The sequence below is a fragment of the Acanthisitta chloris genome, unplaced genomic scaffold (assembly GCF_000695815.1).
Source record: "Acanthisitta chloris isolate BGI_N310 unplaced genomic scaffold, ASM69581v1 scaffold11302, whole genome shotgun sequence".
Lineage (NCBI taxonomy): Eukaryota > Metazoa > Chordata > Aves > Passeriformes > Acanthisittidae > Acanthisitta > Acanthisitta chloris.
This window is the reverse complement of record NW_008658817.1, coordinates 42894-63349: the sequence shown is the minus strand read 5'-3', so window position 1 is coordinate 63349 and position 20456 is coordinate 42894. Positions and strand designations below refer to the sequence as shown.

The following is a 20456-nucleotide window of genomic DNA, read 5'->3' as shown; positions in this document are numbered from 1 at the left end:
TCTGTCAGTGCTGTAATAGAATATGCAACATCTCAGATGATCATCATGCTATGCCAACTAGTTTCCTCACTTAGTGCATACCTTTCAGGCACCATTTCATAATACATTAGAAATGCTCAGTTACAGTCCTTTTACCTTTATCAGGCTTAGAAGGGAAAAGCCATTGGAATTATTAACAAGAAAAATGCAATTCTGGGAATATGAAGGAAAGAAGATATCTGTTAGGCTTTCTACACATTTTCAGTGATTTTAGGCAAGATTAGTTTTAGCAGGATAAAAGTGCAAGGAGGAATGACTTTTGGCAGTTTCACTTCGTGAACCAGATGTCTTACAGATCTAAATGTCTTACTCGATTTGTGAGTTCATGTCCACAACTCTGAACAATTAAATCTCAACATGTGCTTAAGCTATGAAATTCAAATGCAGCTCCAATGTTTTAATTTTTTTTGGTGGTTTTGACTTTGGAAGTGGAAGTATAAGTTTGTTTCTACAAAACATTTACACATATGAATCTGTAACTCTGTAAATGCAAAGGCAGATGGCCTTTGCCTAAAAAGTACAGCTTGTCATGGCTAATTTTGTTGGTCTAGGTGCTAGCAAAGAGTAACATTTTGTCATGACCTTTCTCCTTTTACACACCAGGAAATCAAACTAAATCATAGCCACTGGAGCCAAAATTTTTAATCCTAATGGACATTATATTATAGCAAACAAATATTTTCTGTGAATCAGACAGTTCTACATTAGAAACAGTAGCTGATTCACTTGAGCTATTAATAGAATAACTTATTGCCAATTTGATGCATTTTTTTAGGGAAACATGCTCTCTATCACTACTTTAAAAATTCAAAACAAAATTTTATGTGTTACTGCCAAATATTTTGAATGGTAAGAAACAAAACTAGTGAAATTATCTTTACTATCAATGAAAAAAGATGAATGGAAGGCTTTTCATATGCACAGACACAGTGAGATAAGGAATACTTTTGCAATGCTTTTAAGGTCAGCATTTCTAGAGGGAGAATAACAGCAAATATACTTAACCAATGAAGGAAAATATTCCAACCAGTTGTTGGGGTATCTGAATTTCAAAGAGTGTATTTGGAGTCGCCATAAATTTAGATAATTTCCATGTAAATTAGGAGCCATGGATTATGTCTCAAATACTTAGTGGATGAAAGGTTGCATCTGCATGATTTAGCTGCAACAGAATGGCTAAGGAGTAAAGCAGAGGACACAGCATGAGATACTATTCATTCTACTTTGGTGTAATTGTTTGTTGCCTTTTTTTTTTAAATTCCAAAACAGTTTGCTGTGGTTAACACAAATTTCTGCACTTAGAATTGGTAAACCAAACTGAAAAAAAAATATGGGGCTGTTGCTAGGTAATTTGCATCATACAAATAAGATAACTTCATATTGAATTCTTAACCTGTGGGATTGCTATGTACAGCAAAGGCTTAGGTGCATTTATACATTATGTGATTATGGATCACATACTGTACACATGTAGAGATACTGGTATGTGCTCGACCATAACAGAAGGCAAAACTCAAGAGTCCAAGTTGTTTACATGAAACCCATAAGATGGAAAAAGAGGATCTGTGTTCTGTTTTTTAATCATTACTATTATTTCTTGCAGTTACACAATGGTCATGTAATCAGGGAACCACTACAAGAGTGTAGTATCTGTGAAAAGGCATACAATGCAGTATAGGCTGTATGTGAAAGGTATGCAAAGACCATGATTTCACCTACTGTGTGGATCACTATGAAGATTTTTTCTCATTATTTTTAAGAGAAAGATGAAGACAAGTGATGTTGAAACATACTCTGTACAATCACACTAAATTTAAAAGAGTGGTATTAAATGTAAGGTCTTAAAGTCTGTGCATAAGTTTGTAAGGCTGAAGCCTAAGCACAGAACTGTAAACACACTGTTTTAGAGTACTTTTCTTCAGTCAGCTATTCTTTCACTAAGAAAGGCAGCTCTAAGCATGGAAAATTTGCTGAACTAGGGGGAAAAACAAACAGACAAATGGCAAAGTTTCCTAATTTCACTCATCTTGGGAGAGGGGGGAAAAAAGCAGTAGAAGACATGCAGTGTTACTGTGCAACACAAAAGCTAGTCAATACAAACACATTTTTGATTTATTGTGATGGTACCACAGTCCCTCTTATCAGACCTGACTTTTCTGACAAGGCTTTTGTTCCCAGCAGATAGCATACTTCAGTATGTCTCTAATACCTTTTAAAATACAACTCAGCAGGTAGAAATGAAAATGATGACTTTACTTAATTGTGAGCTAGGCAAGGAAATCTTTGCTGTCACATTGAAATTTTAATCTGATACTTCTGTCACTATGGATACAAAATTCCAACCTGAAACTCCCTCTCATATCAGACATAATTATCCAGTACTTCCAGTGTTTTAAGGGAGGAGTTGCCTAGGTTTATAAATCATTCTAGAGAACAAAGCACCATCACTAGTTCTATCAACGTTTCCCTTGTGAGTGACAGACAATTTGCATCATGATGCTTAATGAAGTACTTTAAAACTTTAACCTGAATGTTGGTTTTCCTTTAGTTTGCAGCAAGAGAATTCACTGTAACCTAAGCATAAATTATAGTCTCCAAGGAGTCTGCTGGAGTTCAAACTGATTACAAGTAGATCACACATAAACATTCACAATAGCAATGGGTATATTGTTCTATTTATAGCCAAGAACTCCCAAGTGACACTGGTGTTAAAGCCAGCCACAGTACGGTATAATAAAAGTACCATTGAAACCCTTACTAGAAAGATACAATTTAGAAGTACCCCCTAAGATTCCCCCCACCCCCCATCAGTTTTAAATTAAGGCCTCAGCAATGTAGCCCATGAGATAAGGCCAGTCTTTTATATTCACAAGTCGTAAGTTCTCTTTTGATAGCTGACTCCAAAACATCTGGGCTGTCATTTTCCCTCTCTTTCCATTGTGTCACTGGTGTAGGTCAGGAGATTGGCTGCCAGAGTCATTTACCTGAGGTAACTCCATGGGTGTTACCTTCTTAGGCAGGTCTACTTCTTAGTTAGCATTTTGTAGCTCTTCTTTTTCCTTTTTTTTTTCTTCAAATAAAAATGAAACAAAACAAAAAACAATCCCCAAAACAAGAAGGGGTGCTTTTCAGGTTAAAGCAATCTGTTGTTGCTGTTCAGTCATCAATCTTCACAGGAAGTGAATCTGAGGTCCCAGGAGCAAGGGACTGGGAGGAAATCCATATAGAGGCTTCTTCACCTCTTGTTACTTTCTCCCATTGGCTGAGATTGTCCCTGGAGATGCAAAAAAAGTCAGAGGTAAAGCACTGTTTACTGGGATTTATTTCTTCCTAACAATACTACCTGGTGTACTATACTTACAGATTTATATTTATGCTGTATTAGTACCTGTATGTCATCAAGCTTTTATCATCTTTACATTATTTCAGACATCAACTTCAGTTATCCCATTTTGTAATTCTGTCTGACTCATATCCATGTTAACTATATAAAAGCCTACAGTATACCTTCCCCAGAGCAAGTCTAGAAGCTAGAGGCTACCACTTGGTTCTATTACCAATTTGTAGCCCTCATGGCTGCAGGAAAACCCACCTGTGACCCAGGAGAGAGAGATGTGTGCAGAGACTCTGAAACAAGTCTGCAAGCAAGCAGCCTTTCACACTCTGGACTTCAACGATTTTACCACAGCACACACCACCCCTCTTCAAAGCCAGCACAGAGATCAAAACTTGCCAGGAAGCCTCCATCATTGGAAACCACAGAAGCACATTAAGCCTTCTGAAGCTCCTGCACATGGGCTGCCTGACATTGTATGAAATGGTGCATGCCAACATCACAGTACCAACTTCCAATTACTAATGTGGTGATCATACTATCAATCTACTACATTTAAAAGGGTACCCCCTCCTCAACACAGAAATTTCTTTCAGTGTCTCACAGTGTGGCCAACGCCCCAAGTTCAAATTTCGGTTCATAAGCCATAAAATGGTAAGAAACTAAGCTGGTAATGTTCTAATGATCTGAAGGGAGCACACACTCAGAGTCTTACTTTTCTGACTTGCTGTACACCAGTACCAACCCAGTGACTGGGAAGTCTATGTTGATGACATGCAATAGTGAACCATATTTGCAGCCTATGGCCAAATCTAAGCATTGAGTCTTCAAACACAAAAAGAAAGATAGCAGACTCAGGTGTTTCAATTTCATACTGTCAGACACCTAGTAACTAAAACAACAGTTCTTAGATGCCTTCAGTAAACAAACAGGATGGCAACAGTATTAAAAATGTCTTCCATGATATGTCATACTATCACATTACATCAGATTTTATGGGGCAGAGCTCTTCTGGTTTTTATGTCAGAGCTTTGCCAAAACATTTTCTAAAACAGCAAATAATAAGCTGAATGCACAGTGTACAGGTAAGAAGAGAAAATGTTGCATTTTCTAGGGATCGTGGAAGGCAGGATCTACTGGAGTCTACTGAAGAAACCTAGTGCCCTCTAGGGGAACACCTACACCATTTTCTGCAGGCACATGGAAACCTACTCTGCCAATGCTCCAGGCCAACTGGAAGTCACGAAGCCAGTGTTAAAATGGCACTGAACCTCAGCTAATACAATCAGGCACTAAGGATCGGAAAAAGTGAACCATCTCTATTTCTAGGTCTCTTTCCTGAAACCAGTAAAATAATGAGAACTGCAGCCAAAATATTTTTTTCATTTTCAGCAAGAATTGAGCAACCCAAAAGCACAAAGAAAATAGTTTAAAATTATTTGGTCTGAAACAAAGGACAAAAAATTAATTACTTTCTCCTCAAAAAAATACACTACCACATATTTGCCACTCTGGTAGACCTACAGAGTACTTGGTTTCCAAAACACACATAGGATTTTTTTGAACACTGTGGAGCAGGTGGCTGATAGTTTTTATCTGCACAAAATGATAAGAGAGCATTTTAAAATGTCGAATAAACTATCAGACAAGAAAACTTAACAGATTGCTAGCTGCTACATTACCTCAGGGAAATGAGTGTCTGATACCTATTCCTTTTTTCAGGTGTAGATATATGATTCATTTGCCTTTGAGCTCCCAATGAAGCCCTGGCTCCTAGTGTCTGCAATAAATGCCCAGAGGCTCTCAAAATAAAAACCTTCATGCTGACATGCTGCCTTGGCTACTTTTGCTGCTATTATTTGCAGCTGGTATCTGTGTTTCAAACAACTCAAGGACATGGCAGCTTAAACATTGTGTTCCAAGAATGAGCACTGATGGTGAAGGCAGGGGTGATATCAAAATCGGTTCAGTCAGCAACTGAGGAAACACCAAACAGAAATGAGGCTGTATTTCTCTCATCACACTGAGTAACAGTTACCCATCAAAATAAAGGAAAAAAAACCTGTAGTGCAAAATCAGCTCTTTGAAACACTGGAGTATTCTAAACCCTGCAATAACACATATTTTTTCTAACTGGGGAGTTGAAGTTAGATCTGTGTTCTGATTTGCTACTCTGCACCTCCAAGTCTGAACTCTCACAGTTCCTCTGCAACCCTTTCAAGACACAGCAGAGGGTGATTTTGAGGCTAAGATAAAACTACCAAACTGCTCCTCAGAAGACTTTATGCCAGCATGTGAATTTTCAGGAAGCTCTTCAGTCTTACTGAGATCTCAAACCTCATCCACACATCTATGCTCCAGTTCTTCACGAGCACAATCTAAATTAAAGAATACACAATAGCAAGACAAGGATCTGTGTCTGCACAGAGCTCTGCCCAGTTTGGAGACTGTGCCAGTGTAGCTTTCAGAATATCAGTACTACAATTTGAATTACAAACAACAAACACGATTTCCAGAATAGAAAATGTTCATATAATCTCTGCCAGTTGTCTGATTTGCTTTTACTTCCATCATACCTTCTACAGAGAAACCTCCACTTGAAAAGATGCTCATGCTTGATTTTGGGAATCATGGAGAACCTTTCATCTAGAACACATATGTATGTAGGTGTTTGATATTCACAATTCAACTTTTAAATCTCCTCAGCTCAGTACTAAAAGATGGACCATCAAGTAGTACAGGCCACTTCTGCAAATAAGCCTCATTTGGATATCCATGAGGCCAGAAAACAAAAGATATGTCTTCCCTCAGAAAGATGCTCTCTTAAGCACTAGACTTAGTCTTTTTAAGCCTGTTTCCATGAAGTAGAATAACAATGCTAACTTCTTACCAATGGTAGTGACAGGCTTATGCAAATGGTTCTACAGTAAATACAAGCCAATTTTATAGACCTCCCATTTGATGGTGGTAAAAAGAGAAGTTTCCTGATATCCAGTGCTGAAGTTAGTTTATTAATAGACTCTGCAAGACATTTTCATGTTAAAAGCACATAGATACTGATTTGAGGAACAAAAGTACACTCAAATGTTGACAAATAAGTAATATATTAGTAGTATAGTTGATGCGGTTTAGTCCATGTAAACAGTATAAAACTCCTTCTGACTGAAAATACAGTTATGCAATACATGATCTGTGTTCCAGTTACATGGATCGAGTAACTGACCATTTAGCTTTCAGGAACCAATACCGCTGAAGCAACGTGCCTTCAAGCAGGGATTACTAAGAGAAAGCAGCTAAAAAACTTCTAAGATCTCAAACTCTCAGTAAAGCAGTTGGATGACTCATGAAAATGTAAAGACTGAAAGGATGACAAGCACTCATGTAGATAACTTCGTGTTCTTTGGTTTTACACCGAAAGCAACTCTTCTTTATTTGACAGAGTACACATTATTCAATTATCTATAATCAAAATATCAACTCATATATTTTAGGTCCACATGCTCAGGGAGCATACATTCCTACCCCATGCTGTAACTGAATTCCAAACCAGTATTTGTACTTTGATATCAATATAACAGTAATGCACTCGACAGCATTTTGAGACAAGAGAAGAGTTTAATACTATATTATACCTGATGGACAGCTAAAACATGCATTTATGAACACTTCCACATTACTCAATTTAGGAAAACAAATTACTATTATTTACCAGATATTTCTACTGTCATGGCTTCTAAGAACAAAAGACACTACTATAAGTAATGCCTAGACTGACTGCCTGGAAAAGACAGACCATGGCAATTTCATCTCTGTAACTGCCTCAGACCTACATCTTTTTTACCTCTCTTTTTTATAAAGTATACCTAGCCTTGGTTTATCTTCAACTGACTAAAGATTCCTGTCATTTTATGAAGCATTTTTCTTTAGAAAAAACTGATTAGCTGAAACTGGAACATTTCCATGAAGCATACACTGTTTTCAACAGAGGTTTTGTCAGGAAATATTGCTAAGGTCCAGGAAACATTTATTGGACAGAACTACCTACAAAGCAATCTGCCACCATTCCAGGGTAGAAGCAGCCAATACGTTAAGGATCTTTGTCTTTCTTCCAGAAGAACCCAAGCTACACACCAACTGATTCACAGGAGAAAGCTACATTTGCATCTCGCTCATCCCAGTGTTACTGACCTTATGCTCCCAATTACTGAATATTTCATGGATCTTTCTTTTTCTGCTTTTAAAGAGAACCTGATCTGACATGAAGTAAAACCACATACTAAACCCACATTTTTTAATGAAATAGAATTCTAGTCAATTTTTGTTGCGAGAACCAGGTTGAAATAAAAAGGACACAGAGGGAAATTGCACTGAACTAGCCTAGATAGAGATACATAAATACTGAACTGTTCTCACTAAAGGCTTTTGGCAACAAACACATTTTAATCAGCTGTGTCTGTAGATGTGCATTGGATAGTCCCAGTTATCGCCTCTAGGTTTCTGCATAAATTAATGTGAGATGAGTATCCCTGTTTCTCTGCATGCAAATCCTAAAAATACAAGTCTGTATTTCCAGACAAACTTGCAAACCATTCTTGCTTTTTCTCTGACCAAACTGCATGCTATGCACATTTACTCACCTGCATGCTCGAAGTAGTGGCCCGGTTGGAGGAAATATCTGTGCAAGTGTGGTGTAACATGGGATGGCTACAGCATTGTAGAACCCAATCTACAAAACACAACAGTGAAAAAAAAAGAGTTAAATGTTGCCAAACTACAACACTGGAAGCTAATAGCCAGCTAGCTCAAAGCTGCTGACTATTTACTTAATTACTACTGAATATTAGTAATTCATACTTCTGCATCTCCTCTTAATACTGGATACTTTAAAACAAGCAGTAGCTGCAGTGAAATCTGTGGTAACTACAAGTTACTTACATGCCTTTCTTTTGTGACTGATATGGCTGCTTCAGGTAGGATTTTCTACAGAACCTTTCATTATTTAATTGAGTCATTTTATTTGCTCAGGATCTGTCTAGCTGTTGGGTGTCAGTAGCGGAGAGATGTAGGTGGAGATGGCAGAGACATTTCTTCAAACATTATTCATGGAATTATTTTATTTTTAAAAAAAGGAAGGTTGTGGAACATTGCCAAAATAAGGTCAGATTCTGGATTGTTCTGATGTCCTCTACAGTGTGCATTCCATAGCTCAGTTTACTTAAGATGCTGTGGACTTTACACCTTTGGAAAGTTTCTAAAAGATGTACACTGTGATCAGTAATTGGCTTGCAGTTCTTCTCGTGTATGCATTTCAGTGATATATTTTTACCATTATCATAGAAACCTATTTAGAGAACACCAAATGAGCACCTTGGTAATGATATCTGATTCATATAGGCTTAGGGGCCTATGACAGTTACCAAGTAACAGCTGAATTGTCATGACATGAAGGAATTTTTAGTAAATGCTACTTACGTGTTAGCAAGGATGGCAGGTTAAATTCAGATTCATTATAACATCACTCACTTATCCCAGACTCTTATGATAGTTACAGTAGCGCACAATGATCCCTTTCTTTCGGCAAAATTTTAAAATGCCTTTTAGTGAAATACTGAGCATTTGATAATGTCTCTTTTTAGCAGCCCAAGCACTGGACCTTCAGAAATCAAAGAGCAACTCTTGTCTTTACCTCCATTTATACAGAGATCAAGAGATGTAGGTTTTTCAAAAAGCCAAGCGAATTAAAAACGTTCCTTTGCAAGAGTTTCCATTTCTGACCAAACCAAATTCACACAAATCACATTTGTAAAACATTTAGATTATCTGAATAAATGATTCGAGATTGATTTCTATGTTGCTGTAACTAGACAGAAAACCTAGAGTTTGATCAGGTACAAACAAACTGTTGAAGTCACTGCAGAAAAGGCAGTGTATGTATATCCTAAAGATACATAAGCAAGAGGAAATCTTTTGTTTCTGAAATAAATTGTGTCTCCAACTCTGCATCCTAAACATACTGCTAGTTTTACAAGCTGGATCTTTGATGTTCTGACTGAAATAAGAAATTACCCTTAACATTTTAATCCTTACTGTATAAGAGTAAACTTTTTATTTTCAACTTTAAAATTGTTTCTGGGATAAGCTTTGAAAGGCTGAAGCACGTGAACTACTCCTCTTTCACTTCATTACTCAGGCTGGCTTGAAAAGGACTTTCCTGTCACTACATAGTTTTATCATTTCTATTTTCTTCACAAGTTCCAAAAGGTGGGGCAGCAAAGAATGTGAATGGATCCTTGCTGAGTCAGGAACAAATCCTCAGTGCAGGCTCCATAAGAGGAAGACACCAAATTCAGAGACCTTCCATGAGTTGTGCTGCGAAGGATGTAAAGCACAACTGATCCGAGTGAGAGGAAGAGCTAAGTACAAGCTATTCTTAGCAAAGATGAGCATTTGAAACAGGAGGAGTTATTTTCAGAGATTACATGTTTAAGCAAATCCTCATTTCCAAAACATAATTGTCATTTACATAAGGTATTTATGCTTTAGTTAAAATCCACATAAAAATTCTAATAAATTATTTTTATTAGAGCCCAAGGAAATGGAGGATAATGGTTTATTAAATTCTTTAGTTGCTACATAAATATAGGAAGCATTGCTTTCACAGAATCATCTATGTCCTAAATTTCACATTTTGCTATAACATAAGGTACAGCAGCTACAACTATACTACAGAAGTAGGCTTTTAATGTTCTCTTTAGCTCAACATTTTACTGCTATACTATTAAGAAGCATTAAACAGAGCATAAAGTAAAAGAGAACCTGATGCAGACAGTACCTGGACAACCCTTACTACAATTTACAGACAAAAAAAAGATCTTGTTTGTTAGATCACCCCATTAACAATTCTTTCACAAAAGCCAAGATGACCACATATTGTAATACTGTGCACTTTTCAGGATGTTCAAAGTTAACTAAAATAGTGCGTGGAAAAATAAACTAAATGCAGAAAAATGTTTCTTCTCTTTATAGGCTTTTACTAAGCACACAAATGTAGTATATTAACTGCTAATTCCTTACTATAATAAAGAGTAATAGTTTTTGTGCTAAAATATGATACAATATATGGAGTAAAGTGCCAGAACACAAAAATTTCCATAGTCTTGCTAAGCTATTAATCTACAGTGATTTTGTGATACTTTGTAATTTCTAATTTATTTTAAATATTACTGTCAATTTCAGAGTTTATAAAGTGTTTTGTGAGTGCCAACAACTGACAAAGCATCAGTGGCCACAGACATAAAAATACCTTTTATTTATATATATGTATACAAAAGGACAATGAACAATTTACATTCATGTTTCTCTGCTCAGATAATCAAAGGACAAGCCACCTTTTTTGCTTACCCAAAAAGTTGATTCAAAACCTTTTTTTCCCTTGAATTTATGTTTACAAAATACCAATTTTCCCTAAAGAAAGCATCAAATCCCAGTCATTTCTGCACACTTGCAGACATGAAAATCAGCACCCAAAGGTTTTGAAAATCAGACAATTGAGGGTCTTAGAAATACATCCTTTATTGCTTACCCTCAAAAAGCTCTTCACAATATCTTTTTTAGGAATGTCAAAGAAAGGAGCTGTAGTTACCAAAACAACCTTATGAAGAAGTATTTGTCAAAAATTGCAAGTATTTTAAAACAAGTGAAACAGCAAATAGCACACTGTTATTTAAGTAAAAATTTGAAAACAAGTTTTCCACCACTACCTAAAAAATTAACTGTTTTGCATGCAGAACACAGAATTCAACAGTCTACATACCCTAATTTCAACTGCAATATTCACTAATATATGAAATGCTTTTTCCATACATTTTTCATTAACACTATAAACATGTACCATTTTACTGAGAGAGTTCATACCTGACCCTGAGGGACTTCATCTTTTTTGTCTCTGTCCATCATAGGAATAGGCTGAATACCTGTTTTCTTCATTTCATCGCCCTGGAGAAAAGCAGAGAGACAGAATAACAAAACAAAAATCAAGCTTCTATTCTTAGTCAATCTAAAAATACAGAATTTATAATAATGTGTGGTACTGCTTTAAGGCAGTCTCACAAAAATATCTAAGGAGAGCCTCATTTTATACATTCACTTAAATGATAATGTAAATAGCAGATCCTGAAAATGAAGGGTTTTGAGTCAATGTACACACATTTTCCTTGTTCCCAAGGGTGTCTCCATAATAAAAAGCAATTGGAAGAATAAAACCAAAGAAATCATTCTATTCTGCTCTATTCATAGTTAGTCTCATCTTTCAAAACATCTGTTTAAAGCACCATAATACAATGATCAGTAGAACACAACTCACCCATACAAGGAAAAGCAGAGTAAACCAGATGAATTTACAATATGCTCTCTTTGTCAACAATTTAGTCTTTTTCACCACACTGCTTTGAAGAAGCTGCCTGTCAAACAGCCTTTTTTCTTTAAATACATTCATAACAGGAACACTGGGAAAGATGCAGTGTATCTAAAGGCCAGATATATATAATGTGCAAGAGAAAACTCTCTCCTTGTAATTCACCCATTACCAGCAGAACAGCTAAAATATGTTTCTAAGCACTACATTGGGCCTTGACAACAATTACTCCTGAAAACTCCATAAGTAGCTGGCTACTTCCTGTAACAAATTGAAGTTTTCCAAGTCTTATGTTTCAACTGCATTGTCAAAACACCACAGATGTTTAATCTTGAGGTGTAAAGGCAACTACAGAAATGGCTGCTTTTGGCTCCTGCCCACATCTGAGACTCCGAAGTGATCTTCAAATGACTGACCTTACGTATTGGGTTTGCACGGCAAGGTTCTGATAGTGGGGGGGCTAGAGGGATGACTTCTATGAGAAGATGCCAGAAGCTTCCCCCATGTCCAACAGAGCCATCGCCAGCACAACAAGGGTTGTCATGGGGAAAGCTAACTCTATCCCAGCCAGACACAATACACTTTAGTTAGGGAGAATGTTTATGCATGATAACTGCTCATACAATATTTGCTTATCTGTGTCCTTTAATGTGAGATTCAGCTTACAGAAGTTGAGCTATCTGAAAGCTTGGGACATTGCCTAAGCCTATGTTCTATGTTTTCTGCTACAGTTAGTGAAGGTATCTCCAGAAGACAATCTTTTTCATAAGATTTTATCAAGCCACATTTCAAGTGCCTTTCCAAGGGAGGATTTTGGCACCTATGCTCAAAAAGAAGCTTGCATTATAATAAATTGATTCCAGTCAGAGCAAAGCATCTTTCTGTTTGACTGCTTTGCAAAACTACCTAGAGCCTAGAAAAGATGGGGGCTTCTGAAAGTCAATTCCCTCTGGCATATTTGACCTCAATATCAGCTATTAACCATGATCCTGTTCAACTAACCAATAAGAGCTGTAATCAGGAAGCTAATTTTTAATTGATGTCTGTATTATTCTCTCATACCAGGTATTTCTTTCACCCAGCAGTTAAAAGAGTCTCAAAACATGGAATCTCATCTCTGTTAGACATTTTACTGTTAAAAGAAACAAAAGGAAAGGTCTCCTTCCTCAGCATAAAAAAAAACCAAACCAATTCCAAGCACAGAAAACCAGTGGATTGTTATTTAGGAACTGTAAGCGAATATTGCTTTCATATGTATTCCATAAATAATACTTAATTGCTGCAACCTCTTCTAGAGTTCTTTTAGTTAATTATTACACAAAGAAGAAATATTATAAGAACACTGATTACATCATTCAATATATTAAGATTATGAACTCAAGCAGTAATTAGAAGCAGTATTCTATCCTACTTTTAGAACGGTAATATTCTATCCTACTTGTAATTTATGTAACGTAACTATACAATCTAGTTAAATATACTTTTCTAGAGGTAACCTTTTTTCCAATTAACTAACAATTTCTGCAGTGAAATACAATCTCATCTTTCTACACCTATGGCTGGATCTATCATCCATTCTGACTGGATCACAACATATCCAACTTCTGCTATGTCTCAACTAATCTCAACTAAGAGGATTCAAAAAATGCCAATTAAAAAATTTAGCTTCATTCAATAAATTCTAACTTACATCTGTTCCATAAAATAGCAATATATCAAGATCCACCTTTATGAATTCATCCTTGGATTATAAAACAAGTTAATGCCTGGCCAGGATCAATGATGTCTCTAATACCATTGTTGAGTAGGAAAAATCAGTTTTATCTTTCCTTCTCCACTGAGTTACCAACATTTGCATTGAAAAGTCTTTTTGCTTGTAAGCAAAAAAGTTGAGTATGTAATCAGTGAGACACATCAACATTACACCTCCATTATATTACTCATAACAACTCTCACTTTCCAGTGCAGGCATTTCAGAAAGTGATTACTGAACTAGATCTCTGAGCTTATACAGTCAGCATTTTTCAAATATTTTGTAGTCTGAGCTGTTAATAATTAAGATAATGAGAAATTGTGAATACAAAAGACACCCACAAGCCGTGCACATCTGGAATTTCATAATGAACATGCAACGGGCAGGATAACAATCTCCACACTATATGCATGCTACATCAACTCCACGGGCCTGATTTCTGTTTTATGCCTGTGTAAAACAGAAATAAGGCTACTGAATTCTGCGAACTTCCATAGGGCACACAGCAGAAAAGAACAACACTTTATCAAACACACGCACTATCGTAGTTCCGAAGATACAATGCATCTTCTAAAGTTGCATAGCTCAACTCTATGCAACAACCTCTGGATTTATTCCTTATCTATAAAGTAGTCACTTCCACTTGAAAAATTAAATAATTAGAACATTTATTCCTCAGTGTGAGACATGTGAGAGATTGCTTCTTTATTTATGAACCTGATTACATCAGTACAGCTCAATGCCTTGTTTCAATTCTCAGTACATCTTATCTGTGGAGTGACTTTCAGTACATTGAAAACTCAGCTCTCTCTGAAACTCAGTTGTTGAGCTGGCTCCCTGAAAAGATTCAAATGTTTGGATCAGAAAAATTTTCAAGTTTGTCATATTTGCTTCAGCATTTACTGGACTCATACTACAGCTTTACAATTACGTTTCAATGCAGCTCATCTAAAAGCTGGTTTCATATTTTGTATTTCTAGAATACAAATAGATCCTTCATAAATCTACAGTTACTGTCTAAAAAATTTTGCCAGATTTTCTTCTATTTTCTGCTACCTGGTCAACTTATGTCAGGACATACCTTCTACATTATCTTTAACAGAGAGAAAAAACATTGCCTGAAAATTAGATAGCTAAATCTCTTTAAATAGCTTCAGAGTAAACAGCAAACACATGCATGCACCAATGATTCTCTCTTTAAAACAAGCACACCAAGATAGCGATTGAAAAATACTTAGCATTGGGGTTTTTTTGCCTTCCTGAATGCTTCTTCCATTTATAAAGACAGTAAACAAAAGAGACATACATACCTCCGCCCAAAACTCTGCATATATATCATTGGCTGTCAGTCTGGTAACTGGCCACAATTTTGTTACAGAACACAAGTCACAAGCTGTCATCATCAGACCAATCACTCTATCTCTAAAAAAAACAACATTACATTGTAAGTTTGGTAATGAACTTTACAAAGTTCTTATTTGCTCTTCCTCAGTTCAATCAGAATTAATGGATATACACTACAAATTTTCTCATACCTAGCTTGTTTCTTCCTCACTTGTTTATGATTCATTGGTAAGGCAATTGCACGAATTTCATCCTATACTCCCTATCCCTACATTGCTTGCAACCAGAGTTCATAGACCATCCTCTACACAACCACATACCTAGACAAGTACACAGAATGCCTGCCTGCTAAAACACTCACATGCCTCTCTAATTTTCTGAAAATAAAGTACAAGTCTATAAAAAGAAAGATGGCATGTCCTGTTGCTGCATTTCTTTCTGTTCTTTAAAGAGAGAAGAAAACATGTTCCAAATAAGAGGAAAAACTAATTCTCAGTCTGTCTTAAGGTACTCTGCCATTGCTTTATTAGAATGAGTTTGAACCCTGGGAAAACAAGAATCCCATGCATAACTCAGTCCTATACACTGACAAACCTGTTCACAGAGTAACTGAACCACATCAGTGGTATTATAATCATTATTAGTATAAGGCACACACACACAAAATCTTTCTAGCACTGACCTATGGTTTGTCAATCTAAGTTTTATAAGGAAAACTGGTGAATTAATTAATGAATTCACATGTCTTTCCATTCAATGGAGTGTTTACGGTGACCCTTAAGGACACCTGCATCTTTGCCTATTCCATGAAAAAAAGCATACAGCTTGCTAACTTGCATGTCAGTGTGATGGCAAACATTAAAACCGTACCAACAGACAAATATACCAGAGGAAATACACAAATACACAATATAATCAATAGAAAAATGTCGAAGTGTGATTCCCCTGAGTTTAGACAGAGAATTCACCAGTCATGTAAGGGTCAAATTTAGCATTCCATTGCATGTATAGTACCAACTAGAAGTCTTGTATTTGTTAGTCACATTACAAAATGATGCCTATCACATGACTTTGCACTGAAAATGCTCTCAGGGCAGGTAAGATTAAAAAAAATATAAACAGAATATTCAGTCATACACTAAATAGTTGTGGTTCTACTTAAATTTTGTAAACCCTAAATTCAAGATTCTGGTAAATTTCATTCTAAGATTATCAGAAGCTACTACGCCTTTGTCTTGTTAAGATGTTGAGGTTTATTAAAGCTTCATAACCTTCAGTCCCACACTGGGAAATAAGCTTTTTAAAAAATACCTTTCCTACAGTGTTATAATGATTTATTCAAAACTACTGGCAAAACCCTGTAAAACTCCTCAGAAAGAAGACCCAATTATCAAAGTTCTTTTTAAAAAGAAAACAGAATCATGATTTGGTATTTTCCCATATTGCCTCCCTAGTTTTTCTCTTCATTACATTAATGATACGATCCACTTTCCAGTAAAGAACCTCTGAAGTGTTGCATATGTGCTTTAAAGAAGCCTGTTATGAAACACATCTCTCATTCAGGGTGCACTATGCTCTGCTTTTGTGGTTAGAATCATGTATTTATCAATACGAATATATGCACTTGTATATTTTTTACAAGCTTAGAGCTATCTTAACTCACAAAGGCTGAGATCTGAACACAATTTTTCCTTAAAAAGCATGTTGACAGAATAATAGAAATATTGACATAAAAATAAAACAAAGTAATTACTGCACTATACCTTTTTCCCCACCACCTAACTGCCTGTGCACAGAACTGTCCTTGGCAGATGACCTGTCACTGAACTGTGCAGATGACATCCAAAGGCAGGGAAAATGTGAATAAGAAGCAATGGAAACTACTGCTACATATTTGGAATTTTACACACCACTGGTCTTAGAGATCACATATGTAAGAAAATTACTGTTCATAGACAATTTTTATTTAAAAAAAAGGTTTTTCTTTCTAGACTAATGCCATGGTGATCTACTACTGGTTTGCTGCTTTACCTGTGTGCTTGGTTCTTAAGGTTTAATGCTCCTGCCTGATGAAGCTCTTCAAGCTGTTTTCTATTTCCAAAATAGAGGGCAAGGTCTGTGGCGATGATGGCTTTCCGGATGATCTCAAGTACTTGCTCATATTCACTGGAGCTCAGATTGGAGAAGACATTGTGCCCTTCCAGCTATGAAAAAGTAAAAAACCAATAAAAAGCACAAGCTCTAATTCTGAGATGATTTCAGTCTTTACTTCACCAGACAGGTTACAACGGATTTACAGCCCAATGACAAGTTTTGTTGCAAATTCAAATGTTGACAGCCTGAAATTCCCATTTTTATCTTTTCTTTTTAAATACTGTCATGAAACCTATGACTAAACCACCAATTTGGTTGTGGGACTGCTCCTTCTAAAGCCTAAAGGTATTACTAGAGAAAAACACAAGCTTTTTCTTCTCCAAATTATAAGCACTACAGACACAGCACTTCCAGACAGTGTTAGCTTGGAAACTTGTCATTCAATCCTGGTCCAGAGAACTGCATGGTCAAGTTGGTAAACTGAGCACCTGATTTACTCTTAAGCACTACTTTGATACTGCATAATATAGAGTATGGATAAAGAAACACTGAAGATAAAGTGCAAAATAATTTTGTTTACCTAGTGTTCCAAATGAAATGTGCCTGAAATTGCTGCATTTACTGACACAATTTTTTCTACAGAAATAAATTTATTTTCATGTATATGAACATTTCATGGAAAAAGCTGCTTTGTTCAACCCTGAGTTGACTGACTCATAAACTAAACACAGTGGTTTCCACTATGGCTCTGGCAACACACCACTGTCATCCCTTTTCAATTTCCACTATGTATGATTGCACATTTAACTGACAATACCCATGCACTGTGATTGCTCAAGAAGCTATATCACATTTTGAAAAGTCAACACTATTTGCTCTCTCTAAGATTTGGAAAACAGCTTGTCAAAAGTCTTCCTACTGTTGAGAGGACGCAGCAGAAAAGAGGAAAGGAGCCAGCCATGTCAAGGTGTGCACATTTAAAACCAGAAAATATTATTAAAATATATCAAATGCAGATGCGTTTTGACATTTAATTGGCATTTGGACTGAAGCTCATAAAAAGTTTCCCTGACTTTCTTCAAGAATTTACATAATTTGTTCAAAATAAATCCTCTGTGGTACAAATAGGTTTGGTTTCTCTCACCATCCGGAACGTAAACATCATTTTCCAGTATTTCTACTTGGACAAGTAGATTTATTGTGAATAATGAATAGAAAATACAATCCATCTGTTTCTCAATGTTCCTTTGACAGATTCCTAAGTCATAGAATATGATGTTTAAAAAAAACGAGTTCAGAACATTTTAACCCATCATCAACACTTTGGGAGCAAAGAGTTACTACTGCTATTTTTCATGACTTAGGGTTTTGGGGACCCTTTTCTGTCCAACGTGGCTGTTTAATCCATGAGAACAGGCCATTTGTCCTCATATTTGAATTATTCTAGATTCTACCCTTAGGTCTTAGAAGCCTCACTCTCAGAAAGACCACTCTGACAGCTTCTGTTCATACTACTAGAAAAGAACTGATTCTGTTAAGTACTGACAGAAGCTGCCAGTTATGAGCATGTCACTTAGGCTTTAGAGTAGTAGATACAAAGTACAAATCCTAAGGTTTTGTTCATTCTCTGCTGAGCTAAAGCTAGTAAACAGAATCCTCTGTATTCCTAAGTATGATATCCACTAGAACTGCAGGTGGATGAGCAAAGCAGCTATAGAGTTTGAAGAAGTTAAAAGTACTACAAGTTACTAACATAAACTCAAAACTCACTCAGATAAACCTTAAAGAGTTTGGTGGTTTGTTTGGGGTTTTTTTCTGTAACAATTCAGGAATTCAGTGAGGCTTTTTGACTAAAACAAAAAGCCAGCAAGTCCAAAAGGCTGCTGTAATCTGCCTTTGCTGCTAATTACCACTCATGGGCACTTCTTGGATAGCTGGATCTTGAATCCATTCTACAGCCCTGACCACTTATTCCCCTTTCCTCACACCCACTGACAGCAAGGCTAGGAAGTAGCAGGGAAGCAAAAAGGTTCCCTGCCTTCTTGGCAAATGGGACTTTCATCAATTGCAACATTTCTGACGGAAAAATGCAAAATGGTTTGGACAGGGAAGTGTTAATGACTGAGGAACATGCTCACTATGCACAAACTCACATGAATGAACACTAAACATCTAATGCCATACCACCACTGAAGAATTCAATTACACCCTCCTACATGAAGGAGCATTCAGAGACAAAGCTTCCACTCTGTGATTAAATGTATATGATACCTAAAACCATAATCACAAGATGTGCTTCTGAATACAATACAGAATATTTATTTTTCCTAAAAGATGATTAGGTATTTAAGAAAATAAATATCTTCCCCCTGAAAGACCAGAAAGAAAGACAAGTTAACAATGAATTAGTGGCACAGCAGCACAGCAAGGCTGTGCATTGAGTGTGTGCATGGTAAACTAAAACCAGTGAGCACAAGTATGTTATGAACTGGCAGTGGCTTCAGAGGTGAGAGTTTTCACTCTTCTAACTGAGCATGAAAAAAAAATTTCACTGCTGAGAATGTGTGTCAGTAGCCTGGATTTTCCAAATGTGTCTGCATGCTTTCTTGCAGTTTTGTCTTTACTAAACATACAGACACTCGGCCTCATATTAGGAATCTTCTTTCACAGAATATTACCTTACTCAGGTTTTTATTTCAAATTGCTGAATGACAAAAAAAGCAGAGGATAACATAATGAAAGTTTTCCATTTTCATGCGTGCAAATTTAACATTTCCTCTTTCATGCCACACATTTAACATTCACAGAATTTATTACAGCAGGTTTTTGAGCTTCTCATGCAAACTTTTGCCAGTATTTGATTTTTTTTATGCAGAATTTCAGGACAGTTGAAGACTTTGCTGATGTACATAATGATGGAAATATCTAAGTAAGTAATAAACTGATTTTTATTTTCAAAGTTCCTATTCCACATGGTCACAGGGAAAACCCTCACTGACCTAGAAGCTAAAAGCTGCAAAGAAAGACCATAAGCAAGGACCTTCAAGTACAAAATATTTTTTAGAACTTTGAGATTTTGAGAAAGCTATGATTTGCACTACTGTTGAATGCTTGAGTGGCTAATTGTGAAACCTGGCTTGCTGTAATAAATTTTCCACTCTTCTAAATGAGTACTACAATCCAGAAATGAAATAAAGCATGCTTCAGAAAATCTACTGAGTAATGATGCGACTCCTACTTCCACCACTGGACTCTACTGCACAGAAGATACAATTACAATAATCCTACCTGCAGGATGGACACAGTCTGCGAGAAGTGGTGCTGTTCCATTGTTGACGTGGAATAGAGAGCAGCTAAGGGGTGATCAAATTTCTGAAGATAGCTGTTGCTGTAACCTCTGTGATCCAGGTCATGACACAGGCATGCAACTAACAGACCTTTTCGCTACAAAACAAATGGACAAATATTAAAAGCAAGAT

General features: G+C 36.4%; 1 protein-coding gene across 1 annotated transcript in view; it reads right to left on the bottom strand.

Moving 5' to 3' along the window:
- Nucleotides 1-2591: 2591 nt before the first annotated feature.
- PDE10A (phosphodiesterase 10A) overlaps nt 2592-20456 on the bottom strand; it is a gene marked incomplete at its 5' end in the record, with an annotated part of 58016 nt that continues 40151 nt past the window's right edge. The window contains 6 exons of the mRNA XM_009085232.1: nt 2592-3313; nt 8011-8099; nt 11288-11368; nt 14850-14961; nt 16915-17087; nt 20266-20421. Coding sequence (XP_009083480.1) covers nt 3196-3313; nt 8011-8099; nt 11288-11368; nt 14850-14961; nt 16915-17087; nt 20266-20421 — 729 coding nt within the window. The remainder of the gene's footprint in view (nt 3314-8010; nt 8100-11287; nt 11369-14849; nt 14962-16914; nt 17088-20265; nt 20422-20456) is intronic.